We start from the raw sequence: 26,665 nt of genomic DNA, 5'->3' as shown, positions 1-26,665 counted from the left end.
ACTACCCTCTGGAGAGCCTTGCGGTTGTGAGCGGAGCGGTTGCCGTACCAGGCGGTGATACAGGCCGGCAGGATGCTCTCAATTGTGCATCTGTAAAAGCTTGTGAGTGTTTTTGGTGATAAGCTGAATTTCTTCAGCCTCCTGAGGTTGAAGAGGCGCTGTTCCGCCTTCTTCACCACGCTGTCTGTGTGGGTGGACCATTTCAGTTTGTCCGTGATGTGTACGCCGAGGAACTTAAAACTTTCCACCTTCTCCACTACTGTGGAACCTCCTGAGACGGTCCACGGTCCGGAACCTCCAGCTCCATGGCCGGAGCCTTCCCCTGTGCCGTTGCCCAGTCTGAGTACGGCGTCCAGTTCAACTACAAAGCCAGAGTCTTCTTCTGCGTTGGTGCCCAGTCCAGGCACAGCGTCCAGTCCCGCTCCATGGCGGGAGTCTTCCCCTGCGCCAATGTCCAGTCCAAACACGGCGTCCAGTCCAGCTCCATGGCAGGAGACCTCCTCTGCGCCAATGCCCAGTCCAGACACGGCGTCCAGTCCCGCTCCAAGGCAGGAGTATTCTTCTGCACTTAGATCCAGTCCAGGCACAGTGTTCAGCCTGGGTCCATGGCAGGATCTGCGGGATGAGCTGGTACTTCGCCCAGCACCAGAGCCGCCACCGAAACTAGACCCCCCCCAACCCTACCTTTTTGTTTCAGGTTTTGCTTTGAAGGGGGGGGGGGGGTGGTACTGTCACGTCCTGACCATAGAAAGCCTGTATTGTCTATGGTAGAGTAGGTCAGGGCGTGACATTGTCTAGTTTATATTTTCTATGTAGGGTTCTAGTTTGTTTTTTCTATGTTGGTGTTTTGGTATGATTCCCAATTGGAGGCAGCTGGTTATCATTGTCTCTAATTGGGGATCATACATAAGTAGCATTTTTTCCACCTGTGGGTTATGGGATATTGTTTTGAGAAAGTGAATGTAGCACCTCTGCAGTCACGGTTCGTTGTTTGTTAGTTTATTCGTTTTGTCTTTGTTAAAGTTTCACTTCTTCTAATAAATATGTGGAACTCTACATACACTGTACCCTGGTCCGCTATTCATTCCAGCGAATGTGACAGTTTCACGGAAACATGTCTCTCTCTCTCTCTCTCTCTCTCTCTCTCTCTCTCTCTCTCTCTCTCTCTCTCTCTCTCTCTCTCTCTCTCTCTCTCTCTCTCTCTCGAGATATGTTGTCGGAATCGTTTCAGCCACGGGGCTTCACCATGCATTGCGTCGACGGAGATAAACACCTCTCTGGAAAGAGGAAGGGCGGGGGTGTATTCTTCATGATTAACGACTCATGGTGTAAGCATAACAACAGACAGGAACACAAGTCCTTCTGCTCACCCGACCGAGAATTCCTTACAATCAAATGCCGGCCATTTTACCTACCCAAGAGAATTCTCGTCAGTTATTGTCACAGCTGTGTACATCCCCCCTCAAGCAAACACCAAGACGGCCATCAAGGAACTTCACTGGACTATATGTAAACTGGAAACCAAATGTCCCGAGGCTGCATTTATTGTAGCTGTTGTTTATTAACAAAGCAAATTTGAGAACAAGGCTACCTAAATTGTACCAGCACATTGATTGCGCTACGCGCATGGGCAGTACCCTCAACCACTGCTGCTTTAACTTCCGCGATGCATACAAAGTCCTCCCCCCACCCTCCCTTTGGCAAATCCGACCACGACATCATCTTGCTCCGACCGTCTTGTAGGCAGAAATTCAAACAGGATGTACCAGTGATGAGAACCATTGAACGCTGGTCCGACCACGCTTCAGGATTGTTTTGATCACGCAGACTGGAATATGTTCCGGTCAGCCTCAGAGAACAACATCGACCTATACGCTGACTCGGTGAGTGCGTTTATAAAGAAGTGCATTGGAGATGTTGTACCCACTGTGACTATTAAAACCTCCCCTAACCAGAAACAATGGATGGATGGCGGCATTGGCGCAAAACTGAGAGCGCGATCCACCACATTTAACCATGGAAAGGGGTTTTATTCCCTCCGCAAGGCAATCAACAAGCAAAATGCCAGTACAGGGACAAGGTGAAGTTGCAATTCAATGGCTCAGACACGAGACGTATGTGGCAGGGTCTACAGGTAATCACAGACTATAAAAATTTAACCAGCCACGTCATGGACAACGACGTCATGCTTCCAGACAAACTAAACACCTTCTTTGCCTGATTTAAGGTAAATACCACCATCGCGGCCCGCGAACAAGGACTGCGCTCCCCCCCCTTCTCCTTGACTGACGTGAGTAAAACATTTAACGTGTTAACCCTCTCAAGGCTGCGGGCCCAAATGGCATCCCTAGCCGTGTTCTCAGAGCTTGCACAGACCAGCTGGCTGGTGGGTTTAAGGACATATTCAATCGCTCCCTATCCCAGTCTGTTGTCCCCAAATGCTTCAAGGTGGCTACCATTTTTCCTGTACCCAGGAAGGCAAAGATATCTGAAGTAAATGACTACCGCCCCATAGCACTCACTTCTGTCATCATGAAATGCTTTGAGAGACTAGTCAAGGATCATATCACCTCCACCTTACCGGCCAACCTAGACCAACTTCAGTTTGCATACCACCCCGAACAGGTCCACAGATGATGAAATCGCCATCACACTGCCACTACTCTATCCCATCTGGACAAAAGGAATACCTATGTAAGAATGCTGTTCATTGACTACAGCTCAGCATTCAACACCATAGTACCCTCCAAGCTCATCATCAAGCTGGAGGCCCTGGGCCTCAACCCCACGCTGTGCAATTGGTTCCTGGACATTGTGACATTCCCTCCAGGTGGTGAAGGTAGGAAACAACATCTCCACTTTGCTGACCCTCAGGGGCCTCACAAGGGTGCGTGCTCAGCCCCCTGCTATACTCCCTGTTCATCCACGACTGCGTGGCCATGCACGCCTCCAACTCAGTCTTCAACTAAAAAAAAATGTTTTTAGATAAAGCTGTTGCGCAGCAACTCACTACCTTCCTGAAGACAAACAATGTATACAAAATGCTTCAGTCTGGTTTTAGACCCCATCATAGCACTGAGACTGCACTTGTTAAGGTGGTAAATTATCTTTTAATTGCATCAGACCGAGGCTCTGCATCTGTCCTCGTGCTCCTAGGCCTTAGTGCTGCTTTTGATACCATCGATCACCACATCCTTTTGGAGAGATTGGAAACCCAAATCCGTCTACACGGACAAGTTCTGGCCTGGTTTAGATCTTATCTGTCGGAAGAATATCAGTTTGTCTCTGTGAATGGTTTGTCCTCTGACAAATCAACTGTAAATTTCGGTGTTCCTCAAGGTTCCGTTTTAAGACCACTATTGTTTTCACTATTTTGTTCCTCTTGGGGATGTCATTTGAAAACGTAATGTTAACTTTCACTCCTATGCAGATGACACACAGCTGTACATTTCAATGAAACATGGTGAAGCCCCTAAATTGCCCTCGCTAGAAGCCTGTTGTTTCAGACATGTGGAAGGCTGTAACCATCTACTTTTAAACTCGGACAAAACAGAGATGCTTGTTCTAGGTCCCAAGAAACATAGAGATCTTCTGTTGAATCTGACAATTAATCGTAATGGTTGTACAGTCGTCTCAAATAAAACTGTGAAGGACCTCGGCGTTACTCTGGACCCTGATCTCTCTTTAGATGAACATATCAAGACTGTTTCAAGGACAGCTTTTTTCCATCTACGTAACATTGCAAAAATCAGAAACTTTGTCCAAAAATGATGCTGTAAAATTAATCCATGCTTTTGTTACTTCTAGGTTAGACTAATGCAATGCTCTACTTTCCGGCTACCCGGATAAAGCATAACATCAACTTCAGTTAGTGCTAAATACGGCTGCTAGAATCCTGACTAGAACATATTACTCCAGTGCTAGCCTCCCTACACTGGCTTCCTGTCAAGGCAAGGGCTGATTTCAAGGTTTTACTGCTAACCTACAAAGCATTACAGGGGCTTGCTCCTACCTATCTCTCTGATTCTGTCCTGCCGTACCTACCTACACGTACGCTACGGTCACAAGACGCAGGCCTCCTAATTGTCCTTAGAATTTCTAAGCAAACAGCTGGAGGCAGGGCTTTCTCCTATAGAGCTCTATTTTTATGGAATGGTCTGCCTATCCATGTGAGAGACGCAGACTCGGTCTTGACCTTTAAGTCTTTACTGAAGACTCATCTCTTCAGTGGGTCATATGATTGAGTGTAGTCTGGCCCAGGAGTGTGAAGGTGAACGGAAAGGGTCTGGAGCAACGAACTGCCCTTGCTGTCTCTGCCTGGCCAGTTCCCCTCTTTCCACTGGGATTCTCTGCCTCTAACCCTACTACAGGGGCTGAGTTACTGGCTTACTGGTGCTCTTTCATGCCGTCCCTAGGAGGGGTGCGTCACTTGAGTGGGTTGAGTCACTGATGTGATCTTCCTGTCTGAGTTTGCGCCCCCCCCTTGGGTTGTGCCGTGGCGGGATCTTTGTGGGCTATACTCAGCCTTGTCTCAGGATGGTAAGTTGGTGGTTGAACATATCCCTCTAGTGGTGTGAGGGCTGTGCTTTGGCAAAGTGGGTGGGGTTATATCCTTCCTGTTTGACCCTGTCCGTGGTTATCATCGGATCTTCCAACCCTCTCCGCAACTATTCGACTTGGGGCTAACTATCAATGGCAACCCGCTGTTAGAACTAACCGCTACATCCACTTACCTGCTGGTACAAAATCTGACTCAAGCGGATATTTCCATTTCTCAGCACACTCAGCTAGGAACATTGATCAATTACTCCTTCCATGATTTTGAACTGGTTGTTCCCGTGATTGGGCCTCTTCCGTCGTCCCTAGACCTAGATGGAGAGGGAGGTACGCTGTTTACTTGTCAGTCAAACGCAATCGCACTAACTTCCGTATTGCCACTCGACGACACATCTAAGTTCAGGCTGGATGTCGATTCTGACAGCAACCTGTTAATTAATATACTCCATCATCACGGAGGATGAACAGTTCTCAATGTAGGATTTTGGCGCGACGGTACCCACGTAAAGATTGCCACGCCCCCAGTTGTAGCTTAACAGGAATATACAACCCAGATTTCTATCTCACCCCTAACCTGTTTATGTGTACTCTAACCAAAGATGTCCACTACCTCTGTCCTAGCAAACCGTTTGTCAGGGATAAGACTGAGCGTCTTTGTGGTATTAAAGCTAATCACCAGGCGAAGAATGCTGTAGAGCCAAACTAACAGCCAGGGATGGGGCCACCAACCACACAAGTGGAGGTGGTAGGGAACCGATGGTTGGTCAACACACTGTTCGCGTCCGCCACTATGACTTACAAACGCCATGACTCCATCACCCAATTGAACCTCCCCAACCAGACTGTTTTTGCTAAGGTACCAGAGGGGGCGATTATTCACATAGACGACCTCGCTCTATACCAACTTCCCGACAACAGAATAGACACAGAGATTGAAATGCCGGACGCTTTCGCTAAACGTTCCCTTGAGTTACCACAAGCCATTCAAAACCAAATCCAGTACGAGGGTCCGTGCAGATTCACGGGCTATGCGAGGTTCAGAACGAGACTGTCAGAGGCAACTGGTTAATTAGCGGCTGTTGTAAAATCGATATTCTGATATTCTTTGAGTTAATTTGGGAAATAGAAACTCAATAAAAACTAGTTTTCCCATGGTGCCCCAGGTTAATGAGTTAATAATTGCTTGATTCAGTTAGTCACGTAATTAGAAACCTGTGATCATTCGATGAGCAACAGTCATCACATTAACTAATACAACGTCACGACACTGGTCATTTATGAACATTTGAACATCTTGGCCATGTTCTGTTATAATCTCCACCCAGCACAGCCAGAAGAGGACTGGCCACCATAGCCTGGTTCCTCTCTAGGCTTCTTCCTAGGTTTTGGCCTTTCCATTGAGTTTTTCCTAGCTACCGCGCTTCTACACCTGCATTGCTTGCTGTTTGGGGTTTTAGGCTGGATTTCTGTACAGCACTTTGAGATATCAGCTGATGTATGAAGGGCTATATAAATACATTTGACTTGATCAAGTTTGCAGATATAGTGGGCTTGATTACCAACAATGACGAGACAGCCTACAGGGAGGAGGTGAGGGCACTCGGCGTGTGGTGTCAGGAAAACAACCTCTCACTCAACAACAACAAAACAAAGGAGATGATCGTGGACTTCAGAAAACAGCAGAGGGAGCACCACCCTATCCAAAGTGAAGGAACAGGAGTGGAGAAGGTGGAAAGTTTTAAGTTCCTCGGCATACACATCACAGATAAACTGAAATGGTCCACCCAAACAGACAGTGTGGTGAAGTAGGCACAACAGCGCCTCTTCAACCTCAGGATGCAGAAGAAATGTGTCTTGTCATCCAAAACCCTGACAAACTTCTACAGATGCACAATCGAGAGCATCCTGTCGGGCTGTATCACCGCCTGGTACGGCAACTGCACCGCCCTCAACTGCAAGGCTCTCCAGAGGGTGGTACGGTCTGCACAACGCATCACCGGAGGAAAACTACCTGCCCTCCATGACACCTACACCACCTGTCACAGGAAGGCCAAAAAGATCATCAAGGACATCAACCACCCGAGCCACTGCCTGTTCACACCGCTACCATCCAAAAGGCGAGATGAGTACAGGTGCATCAAAGCTGGGACCGAGACTGAAAAACAGCTTCTATCTCAAGGCCATCAGACTGCTAAACAGCAATCACTAACTCAGAGAGGCTGCTGCCTACATTGAGACCCAATCACTGGCCACTTTAATAAATGGATCACTAGTCACTTTATACAATGCCACTCTAAATAATGCCACTTTAATCATGTTTACATGTCTTACATTACACATATCACATGTATATACTGTATTTTATACTATCTATTGCACCTTGCCTATGCTGCTTGGCCATCGCTCATCCATATGCTTACATGTACATATTCTCATATTGTCTTTAGATTTGTGTGTATTAGGTAGTTGTTGAAGATTGTTAGATTACTTGTTATATATTACTGCACTGTCGGAACTAGAATCACAAGCATGTCTCTATACTCGCATTAACATCTGCTAACCATGTGTATGTGACAAAACAATTTGATTTGAGAAGTGTGCTCTTCACGGATGAATCCCGGTTTCAACTGTACCGGGCAGATGGCAGACAGTGTGTATGCCGTTGTGTGGGAGGGCATTTTGCTCATGTCAACGTTGTGAACAGAGTGTCCCATGGTGGCATGGTATGGGCAGGCATAAGCTACAGAAAATGAACACAATTGCATTTTATCCATAAAAATGTAAATGGACAGAGATACAGTGATGAGATCCTGAGGCCCATTGTCGTGCCGTTCATCCGCGCCTTCACCTCATGTTTCAGGATGATAATACACAGCCCCATGTCACAAGGATCTGTACACAATTCCTGGAATTTGAAAATGTCCCTGTTGTTCCATTGCCCTCATACACACCAGACATGTCACCCATTGAGCATGTTTGGGATGCTCCGGATCGAATTCTAGGACAGCATGTTCCATTTCCCGCCAATGTCCAGCAATTCCGCATGGGCATTGAAGAGGAGTGGGACAACATTCCACAGGCCACAATAAGCAACCTGATTAACTCTATGCGAAGGAGATGTTTCGCGCTGCATGAGGCAAATGGTGGTCACACCAGATACTGACTGGTTTTCTGATCCACTCCCCTTCCTTTTTTATGTGTATCTGTGACCAACAGATGCATATCTGTATTCCTAGTCATGTGGAATCCCTAGATTACTGTAGGGCCTAATGAATTGATTTCAATTGACTGATATCCTTATATAAACTGTAACTCATTAAAATCTTTGAAATGGTTGCATGTTGCGTTTATATTTTTGTTCAGTGTACAGTACATGAGCCCGGGGCTCTTGGACTGCAAGGGGTTAATAAGTTAATATTCTTTATTCAATGCTTTTCGGAGATGCATTAATTGTTTTTTGCTCCGTTACAAAATGTCATATTATTGCAATGTTAATATGTTGGCTACTCTTGTGCGCCATGGGCAATAGCTTGTGGATTGTGTGGTGCTACTGAAATGAATCAACTGTGCATTTTCTGTTCTTGAACGCAGTTGTTGTGTTGTGGTTTGTTGAGCAATTGGGAGTAGTACTTCGGTGCGAGGTTCCAGTGATACGTGAGTCAGTCCACTTTTCTGGATTTAGTTGGGTGGCAACGGCATGATTCAGCATGGAGAGCTCTCAGCTCTGTTTTGTAAGCAGTGAGCTCATGATTTATCCTGTCATCTATTCAGTTGTGGGGGTTCGGAGTCGGACACATGCTCTTCTGTATGATAGACAGTTTAGTTTAAGTTGATTCGAATCTCTCTCTTTCTCTCCTCTCTGTCCCTCTCCCTCTTCTCTTCTCTCCCCCTTGTGGTAGATATCAAGTGATCTGGAGCAGTGCTCACAATAGTCTCCCACTTCTATTTCGTATTAGTTTACAATTCTAAACTTGGCGAAAAGGAAATAAGAACAATACCAAATATGGGGCATGGCATTCTCTCGCCCTCGGCTCGCAGGCCTTCTCCGGCCCATGTCAAACACGTGGCCCACTAGCAAGCAACAGGGCACGGCCCCGCCGGTGCTGGATCAAGGTCAGTGCTTTTTTCCTTGATGGCTCGCATAGCTGTCCATGGTCCTAAAACTGTGTTATTAGGTACAATCTTTTGTTTACTAATTTAGTTACAACACCCCTCTAGTTTTTCCCATTATCTCTCCCACACACCTGTTGTAATTATGCAGTACAAAGAAATGTGCTCACTGTTCGCAAAAGGCTTTTTTTTGTTGCAAATAGCCACGTGTTTGCAAAATTGAGGCTGCAGTGATAGTGTTACCGAGCGAATCTTGTCCTATGCTTAGGCTACTCATCACATTAGGAGTTATATTTTATTGTTAGTCTGCATAGATGCATGCAATGCTTTATTATAAAGCACCCCTACTCAAAATAACTTCCCATGGCTATGTCTAATCCCACTTGAGTCTTGTACTGTAGTAACACATATTGCACCCTATCAGGTCTGTACCAATACAACTCCACGCAGCCACTGATCTCCGGCAGGAAGAAGCCCAGTCAGTTGCACCCTTGGCAAGTTGGTCAATTTGACCTTAATAGAAAAGGCCAGGCATGTGGAACGAAGTCTTACTGCACTTGTAAGCATACAGTAGACTTAATGAACTGGCAGGGGATTCATACATTTCATAAATGTTCTATGCTATGTTCAAACCATGAACATTTCAAGTGAGGACATTTTTTGGTTGAAAATAGCTAGAAAGAGAATTGATTAATATAAGTATTTGTATCTGTTATTTCCTCTCTCGATTGTAATATTTTTTTCTTCAGATGAAATAGCAATAGGAAAATCTCCCAAGATTCTTACTCCCTGGTGGATCTGTGCAGCCTCCTACTGCTGTTCATGGTTTTGCAAAGAGATGAACAACCCACCATACTGTAGATGTCAAAACACTGTGCAACACTACACAGGGAGTAGATGTGCTGAATCCCCCACTGGATGAATATTTGAGTAGTGTCTGTCTACGTTGGGCTAATCTACTTTGAACATTAAGGTATTAACAAAGTAGCTCCTAGAATTCTTTAGGCCATCAATACTCTTAGATGACAGAAAATCATTTGGATGCAAGTGACATGATCTCAAGCAACTTTGCTGATACACGAAGCATTCCAGATGCATTTGAAATTGCATACATCATGCAACCCTGTAATACACCACATCATGGTTTCAGAAATGATTTGTTTATCAAATGTTTGGTAATTGTAACAGCATCAACATAGACAAAATGCTGGCTGTACAAATTTAGCTAGCTCGCCAAAATGCTGCCTATTTGCCAACCATGTTTTACCAAACTAGCTAGCTTAATGCAGTTCATGTTGGAGCATTTCTGTTGAAACTGGACAGAGATAGATCTACGTTCACTTTTAAAATTACATTTATTGAATGCCCGATCATTTACATAAACCCTGACTGGCCGTGGTGTCCAGAATTTTTCATACATTTCCCATTTGGCATGTCTGCTTTGTCATGGTTTGCAGCAGCATTGACACCTGTGTTGACATGACAACTGGGTCGGAGTTCCAAACGCTCACTGATTGGACATTGCCTGACTGTCCAGTCAGTTGCGTGAAATAGAATTGATTTATATCTCAATTTTTGGGGAGTGACACACTGAGTAACCCAGATGCAACTGTGTTGCAAGCAACATAAAATGCATCCAGATTACTTCGTGTGTCATAGGCTTAAGCTGTTCAAGGCAATAGAGGTTGGGTATCATCTGTTTTGGACATACCTGTAGCTCGCTTGAAATCAACAACATGCTCCTTTTGAATATCTAATAGAACAAATAACAAGATAATTGGCTGTCATAACACTGAAATAATAAATAATTCAGAAATATCATTTCATTACATAAGTATGAAGATATCCTTCTAGTGGTGTGAGGGCTGTGCTTTGGCAAAGTGTGTGGGGTTATATCCTTCCTGCTTTGCCCCGTCCGGGGGTATCATCGGATGGGGCCACAGTGTCTCCTGTGTCAGCCTCCAGTATTTATGCTGCAGTAGTTTATGAGTCGGGGGGCTAGGGTCAGTTTCTTATATCTGGAGTACTTCTCCTGTCTTATCCGTTGTTATGTGTGAATTTAAGTATGCTCTCTCTAATTCTCTCTTTCTCTCTCTCTCTCTCAGAGGACCTGAGCCCTAGGACCATGCCTCAGGACTACCTGGCATGATGACTCCTTGCTGTCCCCAGTCCACCTTGCAGTGCTGCTGCTCCAGTTTCAACTGTTCTGCCTGTGGCTATGGAACCCTGACCTGTTCACCGGACGTGCTACCTGTCCCAGACCTGCTGTTTTCAACTCTCCATGGACAGCAGGAGCAGTAGAGATACTTTTAATGATCGGCTATGAAAAGCCAACTGACATTTACTCCTGAGGTGCTGACTTGCTGATACCCTCGACAACTACTGTGATTATTATTATTTGACCATGCAGGTCATTTATGAACATTTGAACATCTTGGCTGTTATAATCTCCACCCGGCAGAGCCAGAAGAGGACTGGCCACCCCTCATAGCCTAGTTCCTCTCTAGGTTTCTTCCTAGGTTTTGGCCTTTCTAGGGAGTTTTTCCTAGCCACCGTGCTTCTACACCTGCATTGCTTGCTGTTTGGGGTTTTAGGCTGGGTTTCTGTACAGCACTTTGAGATATCAGCTGATGTAAGAAGGGCTATATAAATACATTTGATTTATTCTGTAATTATTATAACTTACTTGGATATTACTCATTGAACCTATTCTTAAGGTTCATAGTGAATTTGAAGTAGACAAGTACGGTTCTATGGTGGAACGTGCATTGATATGTTATTGCTCTTAAAGAAAACCTCTGTATCTCTCTTTAAAGGCACAATCTGAGATTTGAAACAAAACTTGTTTTGGTAAACAGCAAAGGGATGGATCTAGAGAAATGGAACGGCTCTTAAATTCAAAGACAGAGCTATGGATGAAAGCTTTGACTATCCATGAGCTCAAAATAATAGTTCTACCCGTGTTTTGAAGCTATACAGTGTTTGTTTACAATTATATCGTTTAGAAACAAGAAAGTAAAACAATACCATTTTTGAGTTTTGCTGGGGTAAGACAATAGAACTAAGCTCATGAGACTTTTGTAAGTCATAGTCTTCAATAACCAGTGGCTATGTATCGTTACCTTAAAAGTCAAAAGGACTAGTCAAACAAAATGTATCTACCAATTCTAGACTACACGTTCAAGGTCATCACCTTATATTGTTATTATAAACCCATGAACCTGCTCAAATGCGATTGTGGCATGCTTATGACTGGTTAACATTTTGTCTTTATCCAGTCTATGCCAAGCCCAGCCTACCTGAGAGATAGGGTCGGTGGATGTTCTGACCCGCTGGTGGAACAGAACGTTCAGTATGCGGTTCTGCTGCTCCAAGTCAAACACGCGTGTCCTCAGCTTCACACACTCCTCCTTCAGGTCCTGGAGATTCACCCACATAAACACAATAATGGTTGGTTTACACTTTGTACAGTATAAACCAGCTTTAGAATTATGCAGTTGAAGTCGTAAGATTGCATACACTTAGGTTGAAGTCATTAAAACTCGTTTTCAACCACTCCACACATTTCTGGTTAAAAAAAACTATAGTTTTGAAAAGTCGGTTAGGACATCTACTTTGTGCATGACACAAGTAATTTTTTCAACAATTGTTTAAAGACAAATTATTTCACTGTATCACAACTCCAGTGGGTCAGAAGTTTACATACACTAAGATGAATGTGCCTTTAAACAGCTTGGAAAATTCCTGAACATTATGTCATGGCTTTAGAAACTTCTGATAGGCTAATTAACATAATTTGAGTCAATTGGAGGTGTACCTGTGGATGTATGTAAAGGCCTACCTTCAAACTCAGTGCCTCTTTGCTTGACATGACGGGAAAATCAAAAGAAATCAGCCAAGACCTCAGAATTCTTTTTTTTAGACCTTCACAAGTCTAGTTCATCCTTGGGAGCAATTTCCAAACGCTTGAAGGTAAAACGTTCATCTGTACAAACAATAGTATAAACACCATGGGACCACGCATCCATCATACCACTCTGGAAGGTGACGCGATCTGTCTCCTAGAGATGAACATACTTTGGTGCAAAAAGTGAAAATCAATCCCAGAACCACAGCAAAGGACCTTGTGAAGATGCTGGAGGAAACAGGTGCAAAAGTATCTATATCCACAGTAAAACGAGTCCTATATCAACATAACCTGAAAGGCCGCTCAGCAAGGAATAATCCACTGCTCCAAAACCGACGTAAAGAAGCCAGACTACAGTTTGCAGCTGCACATGGGGACAAAGATCTTATTTTTTGGAGACATGTCCTCTGGTCTGATGATACAAAAACAGAACTGGTTTGGTCATAATGACCATTGTTATGTTTGAAGGAAAAAGAGGGAGGCTTGCAAGCTGAAGAACACTATTCCAACCGTGAAGCTCGTGGGTGGCAGCATCATGTTGTGGGGGTGCTTTGCTGCAGGAGGGACTGGTGCACTTCAAAAATAGATTGCATCATGAGAAAGGAAAATGACGTGGATATATTGAAGCAACATCTCAAGACATCAACCAGAAAGTTAAAGCTTGGTCACAAATGGGTCTTCCAAATGGACAATGACCCCAAGCATTCTTCCAAAGTTGTGGCAAAATGGCCAAAGAATATCAAAGACAATGTATTGGAGTGGCCATCACAGCCCTGACCTCAATCCCATAGAAAAATTGTGGGCAGAACTGAAAAAGCGTATGTGAGCAAGGAGGCCTACAAATCTGATTCAGTTACACCAGCTCTGTCAGGAGGAATGGGCCAAAATTCACCCAACTTATTGTTGGAAGCTTGTGGAAGGCTACCTGAAACGTTGGACCCAAGTTAAACAATTTAAAGGCAACGCTACCAAATACTAATTGAGTGTATGTAAACTTCTGATCCACAAGGAATGTAATGAAAGAAATAAAAGCTGAAATTAATCATTCTCTCAACTATTATTCTGACATTTCACATTCTTAAAATAAAGTGGTGATGCTAACTGACCTAAGACAGGGAATTGTCTGAATACCTTTGTAAATAAGGTATTTCTGTTTTATATTTTTAATAAATGTTCAAACAATTTGCTTCATCATTATGGGGTATTGTGTGTTGATTTATTTAATCAATTTTAGAATAAGCTGTAACGTAACAAAACGTGGAAAAAAAGGGGTCGGAATACTTTCCCGAATACACTGTATTTTGGTATGATACCCACATACTGAAGTTAACCAGATTTAGCTATATCTGGTTATATGTTATGACCCATATGCGGTTAGCCAAGACCCATATGAGGTCTTGGTTGATTTCTTTAGATTTTCCAATGCTTGATGTCAAGCAAAGAGGCACTGAGTTTGAAGGTAGGCCTTGAAATACATCCACAGGTACACCTCCAATTATTATTTATTTTTATTTGACCTTTGACCTATTTAACTTCTTATGGCTGGGGGCAGTATTGAGTAGTTTGGATGAATAAGGTGCCCAGAGGTGCCCAGAGTAAACTGCCTGCTCCTCAGTCCCAGTTGCTAATATATGCATAGTATTAGTATATTAGTATATTATAAACACTCTGAATTTTCTAAAACTTTTTGAATGATGTCTGTAAGTATATCGGCTCTCATTTGGCAGGCAAAAAGCTATAAAAAAAATCCAACCAGGAAGTGGGAAATCTGAGGTTGGTCGGTCGTTTTTCAACTCATTCCCTATTGAAGATACAGTAACATGACATTGGTCATGTTGCACTTCCTAAGGCTTCCACTAGATGTCAGTCTTTAGAACCTTGTTTGATGCTTCTACTGTGAAGTGGGGGCGAATGAGAGGGGAATGAGTCAGAGGTCTGCCAGAATGCCTTGAGCTCATGACGCTCATTCACGTGAGATTTAGCTTGCGTTCCATTGCATTTCTACAGACAAAGGAATTCTCCGGTTGGAACATTGAAGATTTATGTTAAAAACATCCTAAAGATTGATTCTATACTTCGTTTGACATGTTTCTACGGACTGTAACGGAACTTTGACTTTTCGTCTGCTCCTAGCGAACGCGCTTCGTGAGTTTGGATTTGTTTACCAAACGTGCTAACAAAAGGAGCTATTTGGACATAAATGATGGACATTATCGAACAAAACAAACATTTATTGTGGACCTGGGATTCCTGGGAATCTGATGCATTCTGATGAAGATCATCAAAGGTAAGTGAATATTTATAATGTTATTTCTGACTTCTGTTGACTGCACAATATGGCGGATATCTTTTTGGCTTGTTTGGGCTCTGAGCGCCGTACTCAGATTATTGCATGGTTTGCTTTTCTGTAAAGCTTTTTAGAAATCTGACACAGCGGTTGCATTAAGGAGAATTGTATCTAAAGTTCTATGTATAACACTTGTATTTTCATCAACATTTATTATGAGTATTTCTGTAAATTGATGTGGCTCTCTGCAAAATCACCGGTTGTTTTAGAACTACTGAACATAACGCGCCAATGTATACTGAGATTTTTTTTACATAAATATGAACTTTATCGAACAAAACATACATGTATTGTGTAACATGAAGTCCTATGAGTGTCATCTGATGAATATCAAAGGTTAGTGACTAATTTTCTCTATTTCTGATTTTTGTGACTCCTCTCTTTGGCTGGAAAAATGGCTGTGTTTTTCCGTGACTTGGCTCTGACCTAACATAATCGTTGGTGGTGCTTTCGCCGTAAAGCCTATTTGAAATCGGACACTGTGGTGGGATTAACAAGAAGTGTATCTTTAAAATGGTGTGAAATAATTGAGGAGATTTAATATTGGGATTTCTGTTGTTTTGAATTTGGAGCTCTGCTCTTTCACTGGCTGTTGTCAAATTGATCCCGTTAGCGGGATCTCAGCCCTAAGAAGTTTAACCAGGTAGGCTAGCTCAATTCAAATGTATTTATAAAGCCCTTCTTACATCACCTGAGGTCACAAAGTGCTGTACAGAAACCCAGCCTAAAACCCCAAAATGCAAACAATGCAGGTGTAGAAGCACGGTGGCTAGTAAAAACTCCCTAGAAAGGCCAGAACCTAGGAAGAAACTTAGAGAGGAACCAGGCTGTCCTCTTCTGGCTGTGCTGGGTGCAGATAACAGAACATGGCCAAGCTGTTCAAATGTTCATAAATGACCAGCAGGGTCAAATAATAATAATCAGTTGACATGTTCTCATTTACAACTGCGACCTGGCCAAGACAAACCAAAGCAGTGTGACACAAACAACAACACATGGAATTAACAAGCGTACAGTCAATAACACAATAGAAAAAAAGAAAGTCTATATACAATGTGTGCAAATGGCGTGAGGAGCTAAGGCAATAAATAGGCCATAGTAGCGAAGTAATTACAATTTAGCAAATGAACACTGGAGTGATAGATGTGCAGATGATGATGTGCAAGTAGAAATACTGGTGTGCAAAAGAGCAGAAAACTTTGGAAGTATGCTTGTGGTCATACTTCCAAAGCTTCTAAAGCCATGACAGAATTTTCTGGAATTTTCCAAGCTGTTTAAAGGCACAGTCAAATTAGTGTATGTAAACTTCTGACCCACTGGAATTGTGATACAATGATTTATAAGTGAAATAATCTGTCTGTAAACAATTTTTGGACAAATTACTTGTGTCATGCACAAAGTAGATGTCCTAACCGACTTGCCAAAACTATAGCTTGTTAACAAGAAATTGTGGTTGAAAAACGAGTTTTAATGACTCCAACCTAAGAGTGTGTAAACTTCCAACTTAAACTGTAAGGTCCCACAGTTGACAGTTCATGTCAGAGCAAAAACCAATCCACGAGGTCGAAGGAATTGTCCGTAGAGCTCCAAGACAGGATTGTGTCGAAGCACAGATCTGGGGAAGGTTATCAAAACATTTTTGCAGCATTGAAGGTCCCCAAGAACACTGTGGCTTCCAACAACATTTATTTAGAAATCAAGGCAAACTTAACCAGCATGGCTTCAACAGCATTCTGCAGTGACACGCCATCCCATCTGGTTTGCGCTTTGTGGGACTATAATTTGTTTTTCAACAGGACAATGACCCAACAGGACACCAACACACCTCCAGGCTGTGTAAAGGCTATTTGACAAAGAAGGAAAGTGATGGAGTGCTGCATCAGATGACCTGGCATCCATAATCACCTGACCTCAACCCAATTGAGAAGGTTAAGGATAAATTGGACGCAGAGTGAAGGAATAGCAGCCAGCAAGTGCCCCGCATGTGGAAACTCCTTCCAGACCATTGGAAAAGCATTCCAGGTTAAGCTTGTTGAGAAAATCCCAAGAGTGTGCAAAGCTGTCATCAAGGCAAAGGGTGGCTACTTTGAAGAATCTCAAATATGAAATGTATTTTGATTTGTTTAACACTGTTTTGTTTAATACATGATTCAATATGTGTTATTTCATAGTTTTGATGTCTTCACTATTATTCTACAATGTATAACATTGTAAAAATAAAGAAAAACCTTTGAATGAGTAGATGTGTCCAAAATATTTACTGGTACTGTACTTAAATGGAAGACGTTTGGAACTACCAAGTCTTATTATAGAGCTGGCCGTCTGTCCAAACTGAGCAATCGGAGGAGAAGGGCCTTGGTCAGGGAGGTGACTAAGAAGCCAATGGTCACTCTGACAGAGCTCAAGAGTTCCTCTGTGGAGATGGGAGAACCTTCCAGAAGGACAACCATCTCTGCAGCACTCCACCAATCAGGGCTTTATGGTAGAGTGGCCAGACGGAAGCCACTCCTCAGTAAAAAGCACACGACAGCCCGCTTGGAGCTTTCCAAAAGGCACCTAATGGACTCTCAGACCATGAGAAACAAGATTCTCTGGTCTGATGAAAACAAGATTGAACTCTTTGGCCTGAAAGCCAAGCGTCACGCCTGGATGAAACCTGGCACCATCATACAGTGAAGATCCTTGATGAAAACCTGCTCCAGAGCGCTCAAGACCTCAGATGGGGGCGAAGGTTCACCTTCCAACAGGACAACAACCCTAAGCACACAGCCAAGACAACACAGGAGTGGCTATGGGACAAGTCTCTGAATGTCCTTGAGTGGCCCAGCCAGAACCCTGACTTGAACCTGATCGAACATCTCTGGAGAGACCTGAAAATAGCTGTGCTGCGACGCTCCCCTTCCAACCTGACAGGGCTTGTGAGGTTCTGCAGAGAAGAATGGGAGAAACTCCCCAAATACAGGTGTGCCAAGCTTTTAGCATCATACCCAAGAAGACTCGAAGCTGTAATCACTGCCAAAGGTGTTATAACAAAGTATTGAGTAAAGGTTCTCTATTTACGTTTTTTATTTGTATACATTTGCAAAAAATTTGAATAATCTGTTTTTGCCTCGCCATTATGGGATATTGTGTGAAGATTGATGAGGGGGGAAAACAATTGACTCAATTTTAGAATAAGCATGTCACGTAACAAAATGTGGAAAAAGTAAAGGAATCGGAATACTTTCCGAATGCACTGTATAGCATACAGACATGGACCTTAATGAAAATCATCATTAGACTTTGCTACCCCAAAGTGGATAAATATGTGAAATTTGACCTGCTGGCCGATGGAATACATGGCAAGTCCGCAGATATTTGACAAGCATACACCAACAGTTAAAGTGAGCATGTGGTCTTTCAGTTTCAGTAGTCATGACTTGCTACCTAGTACACAACTATGTATCATTATGACATTCCACCATTATTTCTCTCATAGCCTCCATTATACTTGATAAGACTTACTGATGCTTCAATCAAACAAAACAAAGACAAACCTTTTGAGTGAGGAGAGCTTGAACCACCTGATTAGCCACCTTGAGGAAGACAGGGAAGAGAGAGGAGGTAAATGAAATAGAGAGACATTGCATAAACAATACTCTCAAAGAAAAGTTAAGACAACATTCAGTCAACATTCACCCACAATGACATCTGCTAAATATGTGTATGTGACTGATACATTTTTGATTTGATTCTTCCAGGCTCGTTGTATAACGCTTGCGTGAAGAAGCAGATCTTCACGAGAGACATTTATTCACTTCCCCAATGTTTTAATTGTTGTCTCAATTGGTTGTTTGTTTCAAGGGCTCTACTTATTATTTTCACTCAATATTATCAACAACATGAATGGAGCGTTCAGATGCTCGTCAGACGTGGGAAACTTTCTAATAAAGGACACCAACTTGAGGTGTCATAAAAATAAAATGCACCCCCCCCCTCCCAACGTAAGAAATATTTTCACATGAGCCTCTCCTTGCACCCCCTCCCCAACATATTTTAATTCTTTACACGACCCCCCCCCCCTAATGTAAAAAACAATTGCACACCTTCCCCCTCCGATTTAACAACAACAGAAAATACGACCACAAGTAACAATGACCATAACGAACCTGTGTTTATAAACATGGATATCGACTTTCCCGCTTCAGCATGCTTTTGTGGCACAGTCCATGCTACTCAGGGCTAGAAAGTTTGCCAACCACCACGAACGACCTAACTCTCCCTGCCTGTTCCATTAGACCTACACTACCATGAGAGCCAGCTGCAGACAATGATCAGCTAGGTGGGAATCAGATTTTCAAAATATTGATGCTATATTGACGCTCAGAACGGAGAGGAAGCAGAGTGTGCTTTAAGCCTACCTGAATAACTGGGCCTGCTAGGAGCATATGTGGCCAAATTATTATAGGATGACTTGGGAGAATGATGATCTGCAACACACAGTGCATCTCAGTATCAGAACGTAAAATATAGACAGACTGGGCTAATACTGTGCATTCTAACTTCTAAACTGTCAAAATTAATGGAATTAAATATTCAAATCACAGGGCATTTGCGCAATTATTTAAATGACATTTTCACTTCAGTTTACAGCCTCGAGTATAATTTTGTACTCACTTGAAAACAATAATGCAATTATTCATTGCAATATGGTGTTGTAGGCTAGTCTAGGTAGGATAATTGTGCTGTCCCTAAACAAGATCAAGAGGGTAGCTTTTTGAGCGGTCTCATCTCTTTCACTGTTCTTTCATGCACAATGACTCACCTGGCCTCTCCGCTTATGAAAATTGAAAATTGGTGCAACTTTGAATGATTTTATGTGGTATGATTGCTAGTTAGCATATTGTCACTATGAATAGTGGAGAGAGGGCAGGATAGACTATATTGACCTGTAGCATAGTTAGTGTGCGGTAAAGTGTAGTCAATTGCATAAGGGAAGTACCAAAACACCTTCATATAGGGGAGGCACACGCAAGCAGATAAATGTGTTGGTCCCATGTTTCATGAATAAAAATCCCAGACATTTTCCATTCACAGAAAAAGCTTATTTATCAAAATATTTTAGCAGAAATTTGTTTACATTTCTGTTAGTGAGCATGTCTCCTTTGCCAAGATAATCCAGCCTCCTAACAGATGTGGCATATCAAGAAGCTGATAAAATGATATGATTACACAGGTGCACCTTGTGATGGGGACAATTAGGCCACTTTAAAATTTGCAGTTTTGACACAAAACATAATGACATAGATGCAATTGGCATGCTGACTGCAGGAATATCCACCAGAGCAGTTGCCAGATAATTGAATTTTCATTTCTCCACCATGAGCTGCCTTCCACATTGTTTTAGAGAATTTGCCAGTACGTCCAACCGTCCTCACAACCACAGATCACGTGCAACCACACCAGCCCAGGACATCCACATCCGGCTTCTTCACCTGCGGGATAGTCTGAGGGGGGTGGGGGGTGCTGAGAGGTATTTCTATCTGTAATAAAGCCCTTTTGTGGGTAAAAACTCATTCTGATTGGCTGGGCTAGGCTCCTCAGTGGGTGGGCCTGGATGCCAAGTGGGTGGGCTTATGCCCTCCCACATCCACCCATGGCTTTACCCCTGCCCTGTCATGTGAAATCCATAGATTAGGGCCTAATACATTTATTTCAATTGACTGATTTCCTTATGTGAACTGTAAATAAGTCAAATCTTTGAAATTGTTGCATGAACAGATTTGTATTTTTATTCAGTACATATAGTAAAACCTGCAAAAGGGTGAATGTAAACGAGGGAAATAAATGCACCACCCTCCTTTGTGCCCAATACAAAAACACACAACCGTCCCCTACTTTGGACAACCCACCCCAGTAAATTTCGAACTGTCGCTAAGAAGTTGTGAGTCTCACATGACTGTGTTCAAGTGCTATTAAAGTCAGAGTCAATATTGAACCGATACAATTTTAGCTTTCTAGATAAGCAAGCTAACGTTGCTAATAATAAAGTTCACTTGCTTGCTTAACATTGACAATATGGTGAAACTAGCTACATTATCTGCATTGATAAGTTTGTAATTCTAAAAAACGGATTTGTTGAAATCTTTTAGTTGAAAAGGTGAAAGGTCAGTGCTGAAACGCCACTCACTCGGCAACTCGGGTAAGATCATTTTCTCTGAGTGTCCCACATGTAATTACGACTTGGAGCATTGTTCAAGTGAAATTTCCCAGTCAGAACTCTGAACTTCCAGTAACTCCGTGTGACTCCCCGTTAATACTATCATCTACATTTCTACAGTTGTTGAATTGTGTCAAGCTGCTTGTGTGTGTGTGTGTGTGTGTGTGTGTGTGTGTGTGTGTGTGTGTGTGTGTGTGTGTGTGTGTGTGTGTGTGTGTGTGTGTGTGTGTGTGTGTGTGTGTGTGTGTGTGTGTGTGTGTGTGTGTGTGTGTGTTTAGAACAGGGGTGCATTCAGTTCACTTGAACGTTTGCTAAGTTGCGGAACAGTTTGTACTGAACGGCATGTTTTCCCAAAACGTTCTTGAAGAGACTTTGAGACTCCTACATTCGGTGGATGTGCTGGGGTGTGGCTTGAAGCAATGAGTGACGTATTTTAAAGGGCAGCGTTGCATTTTTAACCCACAAACCCAACCCCTCCCTGTTTTTCAACTGATCATTCACTACAACACCATTTCCTTTCAATTTTATTATATTACATTTTTATTTACTGATCGCAGTCCAGGCATTGGAACAGCGTAGGTGCAAATTGGCCACACCCCTCATTAAGTACAGGTGCTTACATAAGCCATGGTTAAACTCTAGTGTATGTTGGTCAGAGGGAGAGAGATAATTAAGGGATTAGTTTGCACATGTGTTGCTCCAGGTTTTATAAGGTTATCCTCATACACCTTTTATCACCTGCCTGTTGTGGAGGCTGACCTAGATGGAGGCCTCAACTCGTGACAATCCAAACCTTGAAATGGCTTTAAAACCTGTTATGGCTGGGGGTTCTGCTAGCGGAACGTTTGGACAACCTCCAGTGAAATTGCAGAGTGCGAAAAAATTATTAGAAATATTTAACTTTCATACAATCACAAGTGCAATACACCCAATTAAAGCTTAACTTCTTATTAATCCAGCCACCGTGTCAGATTTCAAAAAGGCTCTACAGCGAAAGCAAACCATTCTATTATCTGAGGACAGCACCCTATCAAACAAACACATGGCAATCATATTTCAACCCGCCAGGCACGACACAAACCTCAGAAATAACGATCTAATTCAAGCCTTAACTTTGAAGATCTTCTTCTGTTGGCACTCCAATATGTCCCATAAACATCACAAATGGTCCTTTTGTTCGATTAATTCCGTTGTTATATCCCCAAAATTTATTTGGCGCATTTGATTCAGAAAAACACCGGTTCCAACTCGCCCAACATGATTACACATTATCTAATAAGTTACCGGTAATCGTGGTCCAAACATTTCAAACAACTTTCCTAATACAACTTTAGGTATTTTATACCGTAAATAATAGATCAAATTTAAGACGGAATAAATTGTGTTCAATAGCGGATAAAATGAAAGTGGAGCGAGCGCTAGGTTGCGCTCCCCAAACACAACAGTACACTAGACTCGACCCTCGTTCTGAATAGTCATACTTCTTCATTACTCAAAAGAAAAACATTGACCAATTTCTGAAGACTGTTTACATCCAGTGGATGCCCTTGGAACTGCAATCTAGAAATCTAGATTCCCATAGAAAACCAATTGAAAACATGGTCACCTCAACAAAGAAAAATCCTGGATGGTTTGTTCTCGGGTTTTCGCCTGCCAAATAAGCTATTTATTCCCCCGTTATTTTACCAGGTAAGTTGACTGAGAACACGTTCTCATTTACAGCAACGACCCGGGGAATAGTTACAGGGGAGAAGAGGGGGATGAATGAGCCAATTGTAAACTGGGGATTATTAGGTTTGTGGGACAGATTGGGAATTTAGCCAGGACACTGGGGTTAACACCCCTACTCTTACGACAAGTGCCATGGGATCTTTAATGACCTCAGAGAGTCAGGACACCTGTTTAACGTCCCATCCAAAAGACAGCACCCTACACAGGGCAGTGTCCCCAATCACTGCCCGGGTACTGGGATATTTTTTTAGACCAGAGGCAAGAGTGCCTCCTACTGGCCCTCCAACACCACTTCCAGCAGGATCTGGTCTCCCATCCAGGAACTGACCAGGACCTTAGCATCAGAAGCAAGCCAGCAGTGGTATGCAGGGTGGTATGCTGTTGGTTCTGTTATATTCACAGACATCCTCTTAACAGTTTTAGAAACTTTAGAGTGTTTTCTATCCAAATCTACCAATTATATGCATATCCTAGCTTCTGGGCCTGAGTAGCAGGCAGTTTACTTTGGACACGCTTTTCATCCGGACGTGAAAATACCGCCCCCTATCCCAAACAGGTTTTAAGCTGCTGAACACCACACTCTATCCAAAGTAGAAAATGTCTCACTGTTCTCATAGTTCAATTGAATGTTGTATCAGTTTCATATTAACCATCGTCTGTACTGATGCATGTATGCGTAAGTCAGAATTACTATATCTTAAAACAAAGAAAAATTATTAGCAATCTTTGGGCCACTTGCCTTTTTTACCATCAGGCATTTTGCATTCTCATGACTACACTAAGTGTACAAAACATTAAGAACACATGCTCTTTCCATGACATAGACTGACCAGGTGAATCCAGGTGAAAGTTATGATCCCCTATTGATGTCACTTGTTAAATCCATTTCAATCAGTGTAGAGGAAGGGAAGGAGACAGATTAAAAAAGGATTTTTATGCCTTGAAACATGGATTGTGCATAGCCCCAGGAAGATGTTTGGGTGTGGGGTTGCTGCAATGTTTTAGTTGCGGGGAGGATGTTGATAATTTTTTGTTGACATGGGGGCAGGAAAAATGTTTTTGCCCTCACTAAATATGGCTGTATCGGTCTGCTAATACAGTACTAGTAAAGGCCCAGTGCACTGCTAGTGGAATTTTTGTTTCTTTGTTTTTTGTTGGGGTTTTTTGGTGGGTGGGGGGTGCTGCAGCACCCTCAACACGCTTACTTCCCGCTGGTATGGGATTGTCCATTCAGAGGGTGAAAGGGCAAGAAGTTTGTTTTAAGTGTCTTAGAATGGGGTATGACAGTAGTTGCCAGGCGCACCGGTTTGTATCAAGAACTGCAACGCTGCTGGGTTTTCACGATCAACAGTTTCCAATGTATCAAGAATGGTCCACCACCCAAAGGATATCTAGCCAACTTGACACAACTGTGGGAAGCATTGGAGTCAACATGGGCCAGCATCCCTTTGGAATGCTTTCAACACCTTGAACAGTTCTTTTAACGATCAGGCTTTTTGCATTCTCATGACTACCTGTACCTTTCAAAAGTTCTGTATTAAACATTTTACTTAGACTGGTCAAGTCTCCTCTTTTGCCGTTTCAATGTCAACTTGCCATTGCAAATTTTCAAAACTATTTATTATCATGGTGAAATCTCCTGTCTTTTCAAGAATATGGCTTTTAATGTGAGAGGCCCTGGGTTCGCTTCCACGCAGTTTAAAAAAAATGTGTTGAGTTGGTAGCCTTGAATATGCAATATGAATGAAGGTAGCAGAATGTCATGAAGGGCTTGAACTTATTACTTGATCTCAGTTATATAATTGAGCAATTATGTAGTTTAGTTTCAGTGAATGTGCTGATCATTCAACATGTTGGGGATGTCAAGAGTGATGTTGAGTGCACTGCACATTGCTGACTGTGTGAGCTGGTAGGGGGCAGAGATGCTTTAGAAATGTGACTTTAGACTTAATATCCTTACAGAAGACAGTGGTCTTTTGGAGGGTACTGTGATAGCTGATGTGTTGCTACTGGTGACAAAGATGAACAGGCTGGTTTCATCACAGTGACCACTAATTCACTGCTATACATGGCAAAATTGAATCTAATGAGTTAAGCTCTCCTTATGTAATATTCATAAGAGCTGGAGGATGGGAGGAAGGCTGAAGATTCACACATAGCAGTAAACATAAGCAGAAACTTGAACACAGATAATAATATTTTTTGTCTGATTGTGTCAACCAGAACTGTATCATGAACTGTAATTGTGTCAACCAGAACTGTATCATGCTGGTTCTGCTAAAAAATCCAGAAAATCACATTGTAGGATTTTAATGAATTTATTTGCAAATTATGGTGGAAAATAAGTATTTGGTCACCTACAAACAAGCAAGATGTCTGGCTCTCACAGACCTGTAACTTCTTTAAGAGGCTCCTCTGTCCTCCACTCATTACCTGTATTAATGGCACCTGTTTGAACTTGTTATCAGTATAAAAGACACCTGTCCACAACCTCAAACAATCACACTCCAAACTCCACTATGGCCAAGACCAAATAGCTGTCAAAGGACACCAGAAACAAAATTGTAGACCTGCACCAGGCTGTGAAGACTGAATCTGCAATTGGTAAGCAGCTTGGTTTGAAGAAATCAACTGTGGGAGCAATTATTAGGAAATGGAAGACATACAAGACCACTGATAATCTCGCTCGATCTGGAGCTCCACGCAAGATCTCACCCCGTGGGGTCAAAATGATCACAAGAACGGTGAGCAAAAATCCCAGAACCACACGGGGGGACCTAGTGAATGACCTGCAGAGAGCTGGGACCAAAGTAACAAAGCCTACCATCAGTAACACACTACGCCGCCAGGGACTCAAATGCTGCAGTGCCAGACGTGTCCCCCTGCTTAAGCCAGTACATGTCCAGGCCCGTCTGAAGTTTGCTAGAGAGCATTTGGATGATCCAGAAGAAGATTGAGAGAATGCCATATGGTCAGATGAAACCAAAATAGAACCTTTTGGTAAAAACTAAACTTGTCGTGTTGAGGACAAAGAATGCTGAGTTGCATCCAAAGAACACCATACCTACTGTGAAGCATGGGGGTGGAAACATCATGCTTTGGGGCTGTTTTTCTGCAAAGGGACCAGGACGACTGATCCGTGTAAAGGAAAGAATGAATGGGGCCATGTATCGTGAGATTTTGAGTGAAAACCTCCTTCCATCAGCAAGGGCATTGAAGATGAAATGTGGCTGGGTCTTTCAGCATGACAATGATCCCAAACACATCGCCCGGGCAACGAAGAAGTGGCTTCGTAAGAAGCATTTCAAGGTCCTGGAGTGGCCTAGCCAGTCTCCAGATCTCAACCCCATAGAAAATCTTTGGAGGGAGTTGAAAGTCTGTGTTGCCCAGGAACAGCCCCAAAACATCACTGCTCTAGAGGAGACCTGCATGGAGGAATGGACCAAAATACCAGCAACAGTGTGTGAAAACCTTGTGAAGACTTACAGAAAACGTTTGACCTCTTGTCATTGCCAACAAAGGGTATATAACAAAGTATTGAGAAAAACTTTTGTTATTGACCAAATACTTATTTTACACCATCATTTGCAAATAAATTCATTAAAAATCTTACAATGTGATTTTCTGGATTTTCTTTTCTAATTTTGTCTGTCATAGTTGAAGTGTACCTTTGATGAAAATTACAGGCCTCTCTCATCTTTTTAAGTGGGAGAACTTGCACAATTGGTGGCTGACTAAATACTTTTTCGCCCAACTGTAAAATCACATGGTTCATTTCAGCACTTTTCCTGAAAGTATGGTGGACGAATAACTA

The 26,665-nt window shown here is 42.7% G+C and overlaps 1 protein-coding gene across 1 annotated transcript in view; it reads right to left on the bottom strand.

Annotated features, from left to right (window-relative positions):
* Positions 1–26,665, bottom strand: part of LOC115116204 (nck-associated protein 5-like) — a 99,823-nt gene that overhangs the window by 54,251 nt on the left and 18,907 nt on the right. Inside the window, exons 5-6 of the mRNA XM_065011698.1 lie at positions 18,458–18,496; positions 11,967–12,086 (exon numbers count right to left, since the gene is read on the bottom strand). Of these exons, the coding sequence (XP_064867770.1) occupies positions 11,967–12,086; positions 18,458–18,496 (159 nt within the window). The remainder of the gene's footprint in view (positions 1–11,966; positions 12,087–18,457; positions 18,497–26,665) is intronic.

Source organism: Oncorhynchus nerka, linkage group LG3 (genome assembly GCF_034236695.1).
Source record: "Oncorhynchus nerka isolate Pitt River linkage group LG3, Oner_Uvic_2.0, whole genome shotgun sequence".
NCBI classification, from domain to species: Eukaryota; Metazoa; Chordata; class Actinopteri; order Salmoniformes; family Salmonidae; genus Oncorhynchus; species Oncorhynchus nerka.
Note: the sequence above shows the minus strand (reverse complement) of the source record. Positions and strands in the feature narration are given on the sequence as shown.